Source organism: Centroberyx gerrardi, chromosome 15 (assembly GCF_048128805.1).
Source record: "Centroberyx gerrardi isolate f3 chromosome 15, fCenGer3.hap1.cur.20231027, whole genome shotgun sequence".
Taxonomy (NCBI): domain Eukaryota; kingdom Metazoa; phylum Chordata; class Actinopteri; order Beryciformes; family Berycidae; genus Centroberyx; species Centroberyx gerrardi.
The window spans coordinates 21,573,471-21,591,573 of record NC_136011.1 but is presented as its reverse complement, the minus strand read 5'-3'; the positions used below and the strand labels follow the sequence as shown (position 1 = coordinate 21,591,573).

General features: G+C 43.1%; 1 protein-coding gene across 1 annotated transcript in view; it reads right to left on the bottom strand.

Annotated features, from left to right (window-relative positions):
* Positions 1–18,103, bottom strand: part of ccdc88ab (coiled-coil and HOOK domain protein 88ab) — a 78,229-nt gene that overhangs the window by 15,602 nt on the left and 44,524 nt on the right. The window contains exons 9-22 of the mRNA XM_071900072.2: positions 12,848–12,929; positions 11,975–12,133; positions 11,255–11,401; positions 10,786–10,930; positions 9,741–9,919; positions 7,716–7,853; positions 5,989–6,172; positions 5,647–5,777; positions 4,503–4,796; positions 3,397–3,579; positions 2,323–2,601; positions 1,634–1,761; positions 1,060–1,198; positions 22–198 (exon numbers count right to left, since the gene is read on the bottom strand). Of these exons, the coding sequence (XP_071756173.2) occupies positions 22–198; positions 1,060–1,198; positions 1,634–1,761; positions 2,323–2,601; positions 3,397–3,579; positions 4,503–4,796; positions 5,647–5,777; positions 5,989–6,172; positions 7,716–7,853; positions 9,741–9,919; positions 10,786–10,930; positions 11,255–11,401; positions 11,975–12,133; positions 12,848–12,929 (2,365 nt within the window). The remainder of the gene's footprint in view (positions 1–21; positions 199–1,059; positions 1,199–1,633; positions 1,762–2,322; positions 2,602–3,396; positions 3,580–4,502; positions 4,797–5,646; positions 5,778–5,988; positions 6,173–7,715; positions 7,854–9,740; positions 9,920–10,785; positions 10,931–11,254; positions 11,402–11,974; positions 12,134–12,847; positions 12,930–18,103) is intronic.

Genomic DNA, 18,103 nt, shown 5'->3' with positions numbered 1-18,103 from the left:
GTTAGTTAGATGTTAACTTACATTCCTCTCCACCTCGATGAGTCTGTCTTTGACCTTCAGCAGCTCCCTGGTGGTCTCATGGCTCTCCTTCTCCCATTTACTGATGGACTGTGGGTCCTCCCCTCCTCTAGGGGGCGAGCTCTGCACCATCCTCTCCTCTTCCTCCCTCTGACGCAGCGCCTCGTAGTTCTTCTTCACCTGGAGAGAGAGGGACAGGAGTCAAAATGCTGGACGCACATTCTTCATGTCCAAACTGTACACTACGATGTGTAGGATTTGCCCCTTTCAATATATTGACATTTATTCCTCCAACATCAGGATCCTGAAAATGCCAAGATGGTTGAGGATGTGATACCGTTTTCCAGGTTTGATTCGATGGAGAAGACATACTAAATGAAAATAGTAGAGTAAGAACACTATCCAGAATACTGTGTGAAATGAGTAATGGTAAAATAATAGTGGAAAGGATCCATCAGAGGTTCACCATTGACGCTCACGCCAAATTCATTCACAAACGCCTCAACCTTTCCACTCAACTCTTAAGCCTTGGATGGGATTTGCGTCAGCATGTTCAAAACAAAAAGGCCTCCCTAAAGGGAAGCCGTCATCCTCCCATCCACTCCCAACTCTTTCCCAGACTCATGCCGCCTCATAAATAGATAAACTGGCGATAGAAGAGTGGATGAATAAATAATATATTGGCCTTGAGAAGCCCTCAGTGTTTTCGGTGTTTTTAGTGTTTTAGACTGCAGGGGAAAGGTTTTGGTACACACTGTTCTCTAGTGGATGAGCTGGCAGATTGGTATTTTTGTTTTGTGGGACGTGGATTTCTGTGGCATGTGTTTCTATGCTGTGTCTTTATTGTGGCCCCATGGCCTGTGTGTGTGTTTGCTTCTTTGTGTATGTTTGTTTCTTTGTGTGTGTGTGTGTGTTCCAGGGCACATATAGATATTTTAGCCTACAGGTTTGTGCACATGTGTACGTGAGCATCTGTGTATGCATGAGTGTGTGTATGTGTGTGCGTGTGTGTGTGTGTGTGTGTGTGTGTGTGTGACTGACCGTCTTGAGCTCCTGGCGGAGCTGCTGGTTGAGGTTAGAGGACTCCTGCAGTCTGGCCTCTAAGGCGGCGATCTTCTCCTCCTTAATCTCCAGAGAAGATTTCAGAGTCGACTCCAGTTTGGACTCCAGTAACTTGAACCTGAGCACACAGGGAGAGTTAGCTGTGTGGTGTGTGTGTGTATGTGTGTGTGTGTGTGTCCAGCCTGTAAACACAGATTTGTTATCCTCAATACAACAACAGATAAAGCCTCCATCACAATGTATCAAGGCCAAACGATTTCTTGACAAGAATGCAGCAGGTGGAGGAGAATACTGGCTCACAGGATGATTCTGCAATACACCAGGATTAATTTAAACTATAGCACCAAAACCTAAAATGGGTCACAGGCCTGTTTCTTTTGGAGTCCCACATAACAAAAGTACTGCTAACTTTTAACGATTCTGATCCCAAAATGAGAGATTTGGGTTCATCATTTGGGTTCCAGGCTGAAACAGTTTTAAGAACCATCACAAAAGAGTAATTATTTTGGTTTGTGTGTAGTTTAGTTTCGATGTGTGTTTGTGAGAGAGATACCTGTCATCAGAGCTTTGTTCATCATGCAGGAGCCTCTCCTTGTTGAGCCCAATCTTCTCCAACTCATGGGTCAGTTTCTCCAGATCGTTATTCATCTGCTGAGTCCGCAGCTTCTCGCTCACCAGCTCCTACACACATTAACACACACACACACACACACACACAGTTGAGTGACTTTGCAGGTCATTGCCACCTTCCATTTATTAATCAATAACCAGGTTTTATGATCCTAATGGAAAAGTCATGATGATCTAATAGGCTGTTCTGGTCATTATTACTGCTCATATAATACATAAACTATCAGTAAACTTTGTAATCAATTCCCATTGATAATCATATTAGTTCTCCATATTTTCTTCAGCAACATCCGAGTAATTTAAAGAAAACTTTTACTTTTTCACTAGTGCTTGATGAAAAATAGTTTCAGGCCACACAGTCACACATCTGCTAAAGGTCAGTTTCCCGTAATTATACATCTTTGCGACTAAAAAACAGTTTATTTATAAATCGATTCTTCAAGTGCCATTTGACGTTTTTAAAATTTGCTTGACACTTTCAACACCAAGGAAGCATTATGATAGTCAAATTTAGGAGCATGTCAAGTTCAGTCTCAGGACTCAGGACACCTTGGAGAAACTTTAAGGCTTTCATAAAGTTTGTGCTTGTGTTTTCAGAGACTGTCCTCTTACCTCCCGGAGTGTGACCAGAGTCTTCTTATCGATGGTGGACTGTTTGACCAGCTCCTTGTTCTCTTTCTCTAGGTCTTTGACCCTGGTGCAGGAGTCCCTGAAGAAGATCATCTCCTTGCCCATGGTGCGGTTCTCCTTCTCCAGGGTGGAGATCCGCTGGTTGCTGTCATCCAGCTTGGAGTCGCGGATCTCGGCCTGCTGCCTCAGCCGCTTGTTCTCCTTCTCCAGGAGCTTCTTGTCTTTCTCCAGCTGGGAGCTTTCCTGCTCCAGTGTCTTGTTCTGGGGAAGCGATGGAGATAGAGCGGATGGATGAGTAAACATTATCTGATAGGATTACTTTTGGTGTAAATGCCCTGTAAATACACATTTGGCTAAAAGTGGAGACAGATTAACTCAAAGGGCCAAAAATCTGTTTTGATAAATAATCTGGGATAATCCAAGTCTGCTGGAAAACATTGCTGCAATTTTTTTGTGCATGAACTAAAAGAGTGGCTGCCCTGTCCTGGTGCCAATAGAGCGGCAGTGCCAAACTTTCAAATAGCTCTTACAAAACCTCTGATACCTAGCTGTAAAATCCATGTGGAAAGAGCAAAATTTACACTCAATTCCTAAGAATCTTATGTGTGTGCATCACAAAATGTCCATATAATTGATATGACAGTGATGTGTGATGACACTGTTAGAACAGAATCAAACGTTTTTCTATACCAGATCTGAGTCACCCTTTCAGTTATATCACACACACTCTCTTTAGTCTGCCTGGAACACACGATGGGCGGGGTTTGCACTTTTGGGACAATCCGATTGGCCCCATTCTGCCAGGGAAAAAATCAGTCCATCCCAGAAAAGTAACTGAAGCTATGTCAGTCATACCACCTACAGCAATGTATCCCACAGGATTTTCTGCCTGTTCTATGCCTGCTCCAGAGCTGGGTGCCGTTCAAAAACATTTCTTATTTATCTTATATAACATTGGCCCTAATATGGGTTTGTGTTTTTCAGGGTGCCATTTCTCAAAAACAGATGGGTCACAGCTGAATTAATGTATGGGAAACACTGTGTATTTTTGCCTACCTCCTGCTCCAGCTGCTCCAGGCGTTTACTGGAGATCTTGAGCTCCTCCAAGTTGCGTTGGAGGGTCTGATTCTCAGCCTCCACCTCCTGGACCTCCACCTCCAACTGCTGGATCTTCTTGCTGCTGTTTTCCAAAGCCTTCTGCAAGCGCTGGTTCTCTGTATCTAGGCCCTGGTAACTCACCTGGGAGAGGAATAGCCAGATCAGGATATTAAAAGCATTCATGAACTAGTTGCTGCAGCTCCCTGTTGCTATTCTATGCCAAAGCCCTGGTAACTCACCTGTACAAATCGTGATATGAAATTAACAATATGCAATGTGTAAGATGCCTCTAATACTACAGCTGTTTTAAAAGACCTTGTGTATAGACACTGGTTCTCTGTAGTCAGGTCCTGGTAAGGACCTGCACACAGAATTGTCATAACTCAATATTATTAATTTGGCAGTAATATATGCAGTTTATTGTTTCATGCTGCTGTTGTTGATGAGACACTACAACCAGTAGTGGTAACCACATGAAATCTTTCTCTCTGTTGTTGAAGTATCCATCAGCAGATGTCTGAGCTGGTTCCGTTTACCAATAGCTATAACCCCTTTTCACTGATGAAATGCCAAAACTTTTCCATGACTTCTACATGACCTCTTTTAAAATTTCCATGACCAAATTTTTATAAGACTGAATTAAACAGTAACCATCAACTACACTAACTGTAAGCATTAGTTTGTTTTTCACTTTAAAATCAAGGATTATAATATTTTAACTCTGTCAACAACCAACAATATTTTTCTCCAACAGGGAGGTCTAGTTTGTTTCAGAGCCAGCATTTTGTGACATTTCTCATAACTTTTTCAGGCCTGGAAAATACAATTTTAAAATTCCAGGACTTTTCCAGGTTTTCCAGGAGTGTGGGAACCCTGAATAATGTAAATATAATAATAGTATGATTAGCAGTGCTTGTCACTACTGCCAGCTTCTCAAAGAAAATTCTTTACAGCTCACGGTTGCATTTTAGCTGGCTCCTCTTATTCTGTAGTACAGCAACTGAAGAGCGAGAGAAGTACCAGCTGTAGTGCTCATCGTATGACTGGCAGTCCTTAAGTCTTACCTCTAATCTCTCAGTCTTCTTGGAGGAGGCCTTGAGCAGCTCCAGGCTGCGTTTCATCTGGCTCTTCTCGCTCTCCAGCTCCCTGTTCTCGGCTTCGAGCTGAGCGGCCTTGGCCCCCACCGACCGGAGGTTCTCAGCCGAGCGCCGCAGCTCCAGGTTCTCCTGCTCCAGCTGGGAGTTCTCCTTCTCCAGAGCCTCCAGCTGGAAGGCCATGTTCTTCAGAGCGTCCACCCTCTTCTTCAGACGACGGCCCTCTGCCTCCAGCTCAGTATTCTCCTTCTCCAAGGAAGACACCTACATACACAGAAGTAGTGGATGAGGATAAGGAGTAAAGCTTCACATTAATGCCAGAAGCTGACAGGACCCAGCTTGACCTGATGAGCTCATGTCAGGACAGCCTGAAGTTTTCCAATTAATTACTCCCCACTGGCACGGGTTCAAAAATATTGTTAGAAAATGCTGATTTTACCAATGTATGATTATGCATTTATGCAGCTACATCCAACCCAGAAAGTCTGCAGTACAGATCTCCTCCTCCAAGGATAACGCCAAGAGGGGATAAGGACATACCAACGATCTGATACATCAAACAGAAAGTCCCAACTACTAAAGTGAAGAGTTATCTTTTTCTGTTGCAGGACTAGAGGAGATCATGTCGTACATCAAATAAATCAAATACAGCAAGTCTTAACTAATGAATGTCACAGCTCTTTCTCCCTGAGGCCGACATCTAAAGGAATAATATCATGAAATAGATCTGATACCTGACAAAGTGGAAGTCTCGGCAACTAAGGCAGCTACTCTATATTTTCTTTTTACAAGCTATTCAGTTCCTCTAATGTCTAACTTTTGACAGTGATAACAAAAAATGCTAAAGAAAAAAAAACACATTTTCACATTAAAAGGAGTGCAAATGAGTCTGTTTCACATGTGACCATTGCTACATCATAACTTAATTGAGTTGGATAATAACTGCCATACCATGATACATCTAATCCGCTAATATTAAACTAAGGGTATTAAGGTCTAGTAAATGTCTGGTAAGCATTTGACCATCTGGGGAAACGGGACAAGCAGGCAGAGAGACAGACAGACCAGCATGCAGACAGACAGCTGAACAGACAGACAGCAAAATGCAGCAGACCTTTTCACAGGTGATGCCTAGACTCGCCACTCTCTTCTGCAGGCTCTCGTTGTCCCTTTCCAGCTTCTGCATCAGAATTTCCAACTCCTCTGCTCTCTCGCCTTTCTCCTTCAACACCTCCAGCTCCTTACCTGCACACAAAAACAAACACACACATGCATAAACAGCCAGATTACTTTATTAGCCACTGCAAGAACTTGTCATAAATTTAGATGGAAACTCAGTTTAGTTAGATTCAAGAAATTAGCAAACAAGGAAGTTGATATTGATTTTTTTTTTTACTAAAGGAAGCCAATGACCGAAGGTTTCTCACAAAATAGGAAAAACAAACATGTCACTCACGTAGCTGTTTCCTCTCAAACTCCATCTTATTGAGTTTGGCGCTGGTTTCGCAGATGGACTCGTGAAGGACGCGGTTCTCCTTCTCCACGTCTTTGACCCGGGCCTCGGCTCCCACCTGGCAGCGCTGGCGCAGGGACGACACGGTCTGACTCAGGTGCTTGTTCTCCTGCTCCAGACCTTTCAGCTGGGGAGGGGACATCAGAGATTTAATGACTGAGTGAATAATAGACTGATGGATCCAAATTACTACAGTCATTTGTCTTGGTGACATTGATGAAAAGTTATTCTATTGATTGACAGCATCTAAAAGAGGCTACACAGTACTTCATCTCAGTCTGTTGTGGTGAAATCAGTTGTGGTGTTGGCTGATGCTCAGAGGAGGAATGTGACTGTCGCTATAACGAGGTTATATTTCAAATTTTAATTTGGTCCAGTTAGAAAGTTCTCCAGTTGACATTCAAGAACTCCAGGGAGAGCAATGAAATGTATAAATACAAAGCATCTTACAGGGAGGGACTATAGAACATTGCAATTAATTTGAAAATTATGTATTTTGAAAACATCCTGCACAAGATACTTTTCATAATGTTTACATTGATGAAGCATCTGGATAGGATTGCCTACAGTAATCTGTGCCTGCTGCCTGCTGTGTAAAACGTCTATGAGCGGTGCGTTCTGAACGCCTCCGTAGCTCATCAAGGCAGGATTTTACAAATCAGATGTTTAACCTGATCAAAGCCGTCAGATCTTGGTCTAACAGCTATGAAGTCCCTCCAGACGCAGGCAAGCCACTGCATCTGGGGCACGGAGCAGCAGAAATCTGTCTACTCAATAAAACATAGTTCTAACTCCACTAAAGAGTTGTCTGTGCCAAAGGCAGTTCACTTGCACAAAGACTGTCTCTCTGCTAAAGAAAACTCAATCTAGACTTTGCCAAATCCAATAGCTTAGTCAAGTTATTTTGTTGGAGCTTCTTGGAATAAGAATCAATAAAGGTTTTGTGAAGAGGGCTGCATGTGTGACGCAAGGTCTCAAAGCCGTGTGTGTGAGAGTTTTGGTGTATTAGACCATATGCATGCAAACCTGTAATGTATATGGACTGTTTACATGCATGTCATTACCAATACTAATAATGTTATTATGATAATTCTCAGATTAAGACATTATTCAATTAACATGTTAATCTAATTATGCTCCATTGAATAAGGCATTACCTGAATATTCAAACTGTGATTAAGGCATGTGGAACAGAGCCATATTAACTGGTTTGGACAGCTAGTAACTGAATTTTCATGAGCCAGGACAGCCATGCATAAAGCTCAACATGTTTGTTCTACATGTTGTTAATGTTTAATAGTACTCAGCAGTCGAAAACTTGTAGGAAAGTTACATGGGAACAACATAAACCACAATGTGAGCAATAAAACTACAGTTTTGAAGGGAGTGAAATTGCTGACGTCATCTACAGGACAGCGGATTAATTAATTTAATAACGTGGCATGCAGGAAAACTAATACGCTTATGAGAAATTACTGTCAATCAGGCTTTCATTCCAAAACCTTTTATGTTCATTCTAGTACAAGTTACCTGATGTTCCCTGTTCAGTATGTCAAAGTATGAGTATATCCTCTAACATCTTAATATAGTTAATTAGTGTGTGCATGTAAACATTGTTCGCATTTGTTGTGTGTGTGTGTGCGCGTGTGTGTGTGTGTGTGTGTGTATACCTGTCTCTCGGAGTTCTCTCTGAGTGTTTCCAGAGTCTTCTCCAGTAAGGCCTTCTCCTTCATCAGGTCAGTGCTGAGCGACTCGGCGCTGCGGAGAGACTCTCTGTCTGATGTCAACTCACTCTCCAGCTGCTCCAGCTACACACAGACACACACACAAACACACACACAGAAATAAGATAATAAATTAAGATAACATTTGTAAATTCTGGACCTTAATTTCTTGATTGGATTTGAAGGTTTTGGTTGGTATTTCATATGATAAATGGTGATAGTGGTTGGGTAATGACCGTCAAGACCATATTACCCTATAATAAAATGTGTACTGCCTAACCAATGTGTATGGACTAAAAATCACTTTAATTCCTGTACCATTTCAGACCATTCAAACAACTCCCACATTTTTAAAAGACATTTATTTTTCCATACATTTCCAGACTTTGCAGACCTGCATAGCAAAACCTGAGCATCAACAATATCCAGCCCCAAAGACATCCAAAGTCTGGGCTGCCCAGTAGGAATAGCGTTGCCAGAAAAAGCCAAAGCATTTAAAGTAGCTGTCACCGAGGCTAAATGCTGGGGTGCTGGGTGATAGGAGGGTACATTGTTGTCACCATGGGGTTCATCACAAGCCATCATCAGGTTGTGTACCTCCCATACTGAAGGGCTAATTAGTTTTTCAGAGAGACAGAGTGAGAGGCACAGAGCAAACTTTCATAGTTGCCTTTATTTCACCTCTTCTGTCTCCTATTTCTGCTTCTACTGATTAAACCCAGTTGGCACATCCATATGCCCATTGCCCACGCAGACACACACACACACAAAATCTGGGACAAACGCACGCATGTTTGAATAATAAGCACTTTTTGCATAGATGCTCGCTGAGTGAACCCTAGACAAGCCGGTGCAATTATGAACCCATGATATACTGTAGCTACTTAGAATACAGCCCACATACATAAACACACATGTGCACACATACACAGACAAACACACACAAACACACACACACACACACACACACACACACAGAAGACGGTTTCTATTGTTCAAGTCTACCAGCTGCATTCACATCTTTATGTGTTTTGCTCTAGACTCCGTGCCACCCAGAAATAAATTTCTCACTCTGGCTTTCCTCTTGCCTTTGTGAGAGAAAAACACATTTCCATGCTTTTTTATTCAGAGGGCACAGAGAGAGGCTTATGTTTCTGAAAATAGCTGAGAGACTTCTCTTAGCGAGGGGCGTTTGAGTGTCAAAGACTGGCAAAGAAAAAGCAATGCAGGGCTGCCTGGATTTACAGCTTTGCTTTCATCCTCCTATCCACCCCTCTCTCTCTCTCTATCCCCTCTCTTTCTTTCTTTTGCCTTTTCCTTTCTCCCTGCCATTGAGTGAAAATGTCTGAAAGCCAAGTGTTTTAGTGATATATTATAGAGGGCTGGTCCCAGATGCTAATGTGAATGGTTGGTGCTAAATCTGATGAGGGATAGAAACTTATACAGCACTTTCAAACAAGGTTAAACAGTGCTGCAGAAAAAGACAAAGAATGGAGGACACAGTTTCTAAACCTTAAGTCTTAGACAGATACTGTTCTATCTCTATTAATCCATTTACATACACACCTATGCATCTCTCTCTTTTTCAGGTCAAAGGAAATTCTTTTTTTTTTTATTTACCATGTACTAAGCCTCGGGCAAGCTGTTTCATTCTCCCAACTTGTTTTGACCATGTTTGCTTGTTCTAGCTTATACAGCAGACTGGACTTTCCAGCATATCTATCCAGCCTCGGTGCCTGATACCATCTAAGAGCTTTGCAAACTATTAAGTAATATTTCTCATGATGCAAATCTAATTTTACAGGCTATTGTGAAGAATTGCCAAACAAAATGTACCTCTCTTGAGGAAACTATCCTAGAGGCTGACTATTTCACTCAACGTACCTCAACTTACCTAACCCTTTCTGCAGAAATCAGTTAAAATCTTCTTTCCCAACCTTTTATATATGTAGTACAATCTCCATTGCTTACTTTCTTGGTCAGTCTCTGGTTTTCCTGGCCGGCTTTGGCCAGTTTTCCCGAGGCGTCCTGACCGGCTGCTCCTTTGAGCTCCTCCACCGTCTTCAGCAGGGTCTGGTTGTCTTTCTCCAGCTTCAGCAGGCGGCTGGACGTCAGCTCATTCACCTCCTCGCCCAGAGACTTCTGGGGTGCTGGGGGGACGACAGGAAAAGGTTGAGTGGATTATTTATCATGGTTTTAAAGACAGAATTCACACAAACACATCTGGGCAAAAATGCATCAATAACCAAAAAAAAGAAAGCACCTAATTGTCTGATTACAACTGTAATGTCACATGTCTATGCCACAGATACCATGAAGGTTCAATTACTATCAAGTCAATACCATTAAGACGAGTCCATCAAAAAATCTAATCATACTACACACACTATATTCTCACTACACTACATCTGCCATCCTTAAACCTTTTAACTGCTATTTTAACAAACAGGGTCTTTATCCAGATCCCTGGCTAGTTAACCCTCTTAGCAGTCTTTATAATCCAAACTCACAGATTATCCTCCAGGAGCCACTGAATATTAATTACAGGACTTAACCGAGTGGAGAGAAAACCCAGTGGAAGCTGGCAAAGGCCTAAGCACCGGGGTCTGGGGCCGGGGAGGAAGCCAGGGCCAAGAGCCACGGGCCAGAGTCTGGTCTGTTGGCCATCTGAAGCCTCCAGGCCCGGTCCAACCTCTCTAGTCCCCTACCTGTCTTCACTACCTGTTCAGTTAAAACTTCAGCAGAGTGATGTTTCAAACCTACTCCAACCTCTCCTCCTTTCCAATCCTCTACCTCCTTAACCTTTTCTTTATCACACCTCTTTATCCCCTACTCTGTTACTCATTCCTGCTCTCAATTTACACACAGAAACCTGGATCCTTGGCTCCTGCCTTCCATCCCCCATCTTTCCCTTCACCCGATCCTCTCCCCGTTCCTCCCCTATCCCGCACTGCAAACACAGGTTTTTGCCAATACAGTCATACTCTCACTCTCCGCCACTCCTTACCCTTCTTACCCTCGGTCAGATCGGGAGTCTTGGACAGTTGTTCCAGCTCCCAGCCCAGGTGCAGCGACTCGTCCATGCTCTGTTTCTGGGCCATCTCCAGCACCAGGTTCTCCTCCAACAGCTCCTCCATACGCTTGCGGTCCATGTCCCGCTCCTGGAGACAACAGACACATGAGAGGTGTTTCCAACATCTCAGGAAATAGTCGTAACATGCATGAATACTGAAATGATTAAATGTTGGATACACAGATGCTGAGGTGTCCCTGTTCTTTCATTTCATTTGTTTCATTTTTACTCATCTAATTTTTTTTTATATCTCTACTACCAACTCCATGTTCCAGATCCTGGACTTGAACTGCAGGCTCCCTATCTAATCACTCTCTCTGTGCACTCCACTCTCCCTCCCTTCTTCCTCCATCAATCGATTCATCTAGCCATCATTCATTTATTGATCCATCCATCCATCCATCCAGCTCACCATCTCCAGGTCATGCATCTTGGATTTGAGCTGCAGGCTCTCCTTCTCCAGGAGGTGCAGTTTGTCAGACCGGGACCTGCTCCCATCCAGCTGCTCCTCCAGCATGGTCTTGGTCTCCAGCAGGACCTGGTTGTCCTCCTTCAGCTCCTACACACCCCAGCACCACATCAACACACAGCACTGGTTAAAGAAAACTCACACCGCAACAATCACCGTAACTTCTATAAATTGTAAAATCATCACAATTGTGTTTTGGATAGATCCTCTTGAGAAAATTAGTATTATCATTGTTTTTATTACAATCAGTACTATCAATAACAATAATAAGTAGAATTAACAGCGATGGTACCATCAATAGTGGTAGTAATGGCAGCAACAGTCATAGTTACAGTAACAAAAGTAGTAGCAGCAGTAGTGATAACTGCAGAACAATTAGTAAACTTGTACTTGGGTTGACAAAGCTTTTATGTGCTCTGACTCTATGTGTTTATATTTGGATTGAGGATTAGTTTAAGGACTTGTTCCCATTTCAATGAATGGATTGTTTCTCTATTGTCAGCTGCACTACAACAAACCACCCAACACTTGTCTTTTCACAAACACTGCTCCAGTGGTTTGCGTGATAGTGCCAGAAAGCAATCATAATCAGAAATCAATTGACGCTCTGTGTGTGTGTAAGTGTGTGTGTGTGTGTGTGTGTGTGTGTGTGTGTGTGTGTACCTCGACTCTGGCCTTGTAGAACTCAATGTCGTGAAGTCTCTCCTTGTATCGGCTCAACTCGCTCTCCAGTTTGTCCACGCGGATGGCTTTCTCTCTGAGCGCGTCCAGCTCGTCGCGGTACGCCCGGGCCGACCGCGCGTCCGACAGCAGCTGGTAGCTCTGCAGGAACCACACACACACACACACAGCATGGATATGTGGAAATTATGCACATTATGCGTCTATACATTACTATATGTGTGTACATGCACAGAAAACCCATCTCTTCTTTCAAATAAAAACGTACACTCACAAACACATAATTTATAGACTCACACAAAAGCATACACACAGAAAAGGACTCACACAGGAACAAAGAGACATAGACGTACGCACAGATGTACACACACCCACTCACTCACAAACACAGACGTCTTTATAAGTCAGTGGGTTCATTAACGCTGACTGTAATCTTCTATGGTTAGTAGATTAGCTATGAACCACTAATATCTGAGCCACTGAGACTTGTCTGTTACATAAACAGATGAAAAAGAGCAAACACACACACTCTTTCAATCGTTCACTTGCACAACTGCACGCACACACACACACACACACACTCCTCCCCAGCCTGAACTCATCCACCTTGTTTACTGCATCCAGTCAGCCAGCCGCCCACTCTAAATCAAAAGCCATGTCAGGCTGTTGCTAAACTAAAGATAGCTCTAATAGCCCATAATGAGCTAAGGCCCTTAGCTGCCTGATTACAGCCTGGCAGCGCAGCAGAAAGAAAGCACTGGGTGCACTTGGAAAGAGGAGGGAAGAGCAGGTGGAGGGAACTGAAGTCGTGTGTGTGTGTGTGTAGGTGTGTGCATGACTCTTTAATGGCGTTACCTCTTGCTGAAGCCTCTTGAGCTCCACCTCCATGTTCTCAAGCTCCTGTCTGGTGTCCAAAAGCTGCTCACTCTTCTCCTCTCTGAAAGAGGGGGAGAGACAGGGGAGGAACAGGGAAAAAGCACAAAAGGTCAGAGAAAGTGGCCGAGATGGAGAGGAAGGACAGAGAGAATACAGGGAGGAAGATAAAGACACAAGTGAAAACAGACTTTTCATGGAGCCTTGTTTGGAAAATGCTCCATACACCAGAATAGAGAAATTGGTTTCCCCACAGCCAACGTAAAAAAAAATCTGATTTTTGTGTCTCTGTCTGCTTGATTAACAAGAAACCGTACACAGACAATCATGAGCCTTAATACAAGCCATTTTGTGTGTTTGTGTGTGTGTGTGTGTGTGTGTGTGTGTGTGTGTGTGTGTGTGTGTACACATGCTAGTGGGTTCAATTAATTAACTTAATTCCATCAATTCAGTGTAGTAATAGGGGACATTCCTCTAGGGCTGTTTCCCTTTCAAAGCGTACAGCTAACTCATTCAATGGGGAAAACCAATTGACATAGTTGCAAAGTACGGCATTTGATAGCATTTTCCTTAATTGTTGCTTTCAGTAGCTTGAGTGTGTACATTTCTAAGATGGGTTTTCTAAAGTGGGAAGAGAGCAGTGGCACAGTTAGTACCATGAACCGCACAGAGTAGAACCGCTGACCCTACCAGTGTTGGTGCTACACAAATAAAAATATCTATCTACTATGTTTTGGAAAATGAGTTACATTATTACCAATCTTTAATCTGTTAGCTATCCTACTTTTCTTTCATATTAGTCAACATTTGGACATGAAAGAGGCCATCTCTCTTAAACATGAATTAATCAATTTCAGGTACTATTTGTGTTCCAAAGTTTATAGATTTTGGTATGGAACCCTTTTAGTTGAAAGTTTAGTTTAACAGCAATACATGGAACAAGCAGCATCCCATCAAGCACACAGGGCCTTTGTTGGAGAGAAAAGTCGGTAACCCAAATGTTTATTCTGACACGCATCAATCAACCCACTAACCCAGTTTCTTTACTTAAAATAGCCTATTGTGTCTAGTCTGTTTAGTCAATTTCTGGGGGTGTAGACACAACACAGTGTCTTTCCTGTGTCGTGCCCTCAGCTCGCCTACCAATAAACAACATCCTATTGCTGGACATCACACTCAGCATAATACACAGTGACAAATGGAAAGAAAAAGAAAAGGAAAGCGGTCAGGAACAACTGTATTGTGTTCTATTCTAACCTTGCGACCAGTTCAGAGGTAAAAGTATGCAAATCTGCAAACTGCTTGCCTCAAGGGCCCCAACTCCTCCTCTATACTGGTAGAACGACTATAAGACCAAATAACACACAGAGAGAGAGAGAGAGAGAGAGAGAGAGAGAGAGAGAGAGAGAGAGAGAGAGAGAGAGAGAGAGAGAGAGAGAGAGAGAGAGAGAGAGTTTATCTAGATAACATCCGGTTGCATGACTTGTACAAACACACAAACCAGCGGCAAATCAGCCTTAAAAATCGCACCCCCTCTCACCCTCACCCACACAGTTCTGTTCCCTTACTAATAGTAGTGTGTCATGCTACCGAACGCTCTCCTCTATCATTTGTTTAAATACAGAAGCAGAGAGATGGAGCAGCCTGATGCTGATGCGAGAGAGAGAGAGAGAGAGAGAGAGAGAGAGAGAGAGAGAGAGAGAGAGAGAGAGAGAGATTCTGCAGGCTCGTACTGTAGAGGGAGAATGTGTCACCGCTTTGAAGAGAAAGGACTTTGCATTCCTGAGATGCTCTTCTGTGTGTATGTGTGTGTGTGTGTGTGTGTGTGTGTGTGTGCACTCTCTTGTGTGTCTGACAAACTGTTTGCTCCACTGAACATCTGATGGCCTATTTGATTACAGCTCCCTGGTGTCTTGGGGTGCATCTCAATAAAGAAAGGATGCCCTTGCTCTCTCCTATTTCTTCCTATTCCAATGGCTGAGAATTCGGGAGATGGGAGTCGATATGCAGGCAAGATGTTGCTTCAGCCCCGTCTGTTTTGGTTTCATCAGATACACACACGCACACGCACACGCACACGCATACACACACACACACGCACACCCATCCCCCTTCCCCAAATCACAAACACTTTTCAACTCCAGCATGGCAGATTAGCTTGGGGCTCACATTATGGATGCAGCTGGCTCTACTGCAACTGCTTATGATAATGGTTTAACACACGTGCATCTATGCACGCACAAACACACACACACACACACACACACACACACACACACACACACACACACACTTGTATGCATTGCTATATTGGTGAAAACCTCCACTGGCAACTTTCATTCCTTAAACTTAATCCTTGCCTTAAAAATGGCCAACCTTTACCCTTACTCTAATCTTAAATTCTATCCCTAACCCCAAGTCTAAGCCCCTAACCCCAAAATAGACCCTCGTCAAACCAACTACAAGTCCTCACTTTGAAGGATGTATCTCATGTTTCCATTTGGTTCACATAGAAAAAAACATATAAGACCACAGTTTAGGCTCCATTCCAATTCAGCCATTTCAAAATATAAAATGATAGCTGTTGAACTGAACTGAACTCAACACACACACCTCTATGGTATGTAGCATCCAGATATACAGCTACAATAACAGATTCTGTCATCAGCCATTCAGCCTCACCTCAACAGGAAACACTTTAGTACCACCTGGAGCTGGCTCAGCCTGGCCTATACAGTACACTACACACACACACACACACACAGTTTCAATGCTGAACATTACAAAAAGGCGTGATGACAAACGAAATGCAAACATCCAATCTTATTGACCTATAATATATAAATACAACTAAGACCGAGGCCAATGGGGCTAAAGGGGCCAGTTCTCTAAGCATTTAATTAACATTTTGGAAGAGCGTCTGGTTCTAGAAATGTAACAATTCTTCGCTCCACCAGCGTTTCGTAGGGAGAAACGCTGTGTGTGGTTGAGTTTGAACAGACAGGAGGTGAAGCTGCCAAGCCACAGTAGCTTTAACAGGAGCATTAACAACAGACCACAGTGGGAATACAGAGCAGAACCCCCAGGCTCTGACTTAACCTGGTCTGTCATACACACACACACACACACACACACACACACACACACACAGATACAAAAACCCGCACATAAGCAAACATGCACACAGAAACAGACAGCAAACACACTCGGCTTCTTTTGCCCCAAGAGCAGAAACTGCCATCATGTGACCAGAGCACATCAGCATGTCTTTTATGAAGGTTAGAAAAAAGCATGGAATTAAAACCCGTTTTCGGCCTTGTCGGCCCCATCACATGACGATACCACTGTACCCCGCAGACCGCACACTGTAGCAACAAGTAAACAATGCCATAGCAACCAACAAACAATCAAAATAAACTCCTTAGCTTGTTGATCACTGCCGTTCTGAAACCCTGTGTGGGTCTAGTGAAGAAAGCATCAAAAAGCAGGTCAAGGAAGTATAAAGGAGAGGCCTACAGCAATGGATGTCAGACCTTTTCAGCACAAGAACCAGACAAAGTGACTTTAGGCTCATCTCGACACAAAAAGCTCATGAAGGCATGCTTATACTGTTGTCATGTGAAGACCAAGCAGAGTTTGGCCTGCAGTCCACTTTGAGACGCGACCTATTGTTTAAGAAATGCTGGCCTGCAATTTGCCCTCACAGTTCTCTATCTGTTAAAGGACACAACTTCCCACTAAACTCCACTGCAAAATCTGGCCGCTAAATAATGCCCTGCTTTTCGTAAAACGTACATACCTCGCTGGTAAATTCATCATAAAGATGATCCACTTATTTGAATAAATTTCAGACTTTTACAATTGGGTCACCGGACCATTCTCACAATGTTCCTGCACTGAAATACACCAACCCTTTAAAAACCTTTAAAAAACAGTTCCCATTTCCAGGGAAGACCTTCAAAGGAACACATTGAAAAAAGCAATTTGCTAGGGTTACACGGACACAAATCTTGGTTATAGCAAGTTGAATGGATTTTTTGACAATTCAAAGCATTTTCAAAAAACCTCACTTTCTATTTGCACAACACCCAGAGGTTGTGTTCATTTTTAGGCTGCCAAGGTGATGGATGGACTTCTCAAAGTCAGATCCACTGATGTGCGACAATTTTGCCCCTTAAATTTAGAATTATCACATCCTACCTGACCTCACAGATGAGGCCGGGTCAAACAGAGACATCTGAGTCAGGATAAACTGGAGACTAGAGCATCATTGAAATCTGACACAGGATCAGTTTCAGGTGAGACTGAATCCCTAAAAATGTTTTGGAGCAGGAGGATAGATAGGCAGCAGACTTGTCTTTGTGCCTCGATGGGCATTATGCACTTACAACACTTCATCTGTATTAAGCTTCCTACAACAATACATCAAGAGACCCAATCGAAGCACTTAAAAGTCTCACTTCAATATCACCACCGACCTCAGGACGCCAGCCCATCTATTAAGTTAGATATTATGTTTGTGCAACAGTGAAATCCCCCCCCCCCCCTGAAACGGAGGTGCATCTGGTAGAGGCTCCTCCTTTTCTTCTAATACTGACCAGCACTGACCATTAGGCCTTTGTCTGGCAGTGGGTTACAGCACTTTAAAGAGGAACTTGTATTATTCATGGGTACAATTTAAAAGGCTTTTCCACGGTTTATGGTGTGTGTGTGTGCGTTTATTTGTGTGTCTTTGTGTTTGTGCAGGGGTGTGTGTGTGTGGCATCACAGCAGCCCGGTCTCATGTGAGTAATAGAGATGTCGGGGAGGAAATGGATTGTTGTTCTCCATCAGTCTTCCTCTCTGCCCCGTCACTGTTGTTCCTCCAGCATCCTGTTCCAGTCCTGTACTCGCTGTTCTCAAAACTACAGATAGCTGTGCTCATAGTGCGTTCCCACCGGGTGTCAAATTCCATGGCTTTACCACGACTTTCCATAACAAAGTCAGAGCGCTTCCATTACCTAAAAGTTTGATTGCTTCCTGGTTTGTTAATGTTGTTTTTCTAAAGGGTAACCAGGTCCACCTCAGTTGGGCGTGTTTGATATTCCATGACTTCTACAGAAAAAATATACAATTTCCTTGACTTTCCCTGTCTGGAATACGCCTCTCAAAAATTACATGATATTCCAGAAATTCCACAGCCAGCCTTTGTACCAGTTAATGTTCAGAAAGTGGAAAAAAAATAGGCTTTGTCATGGA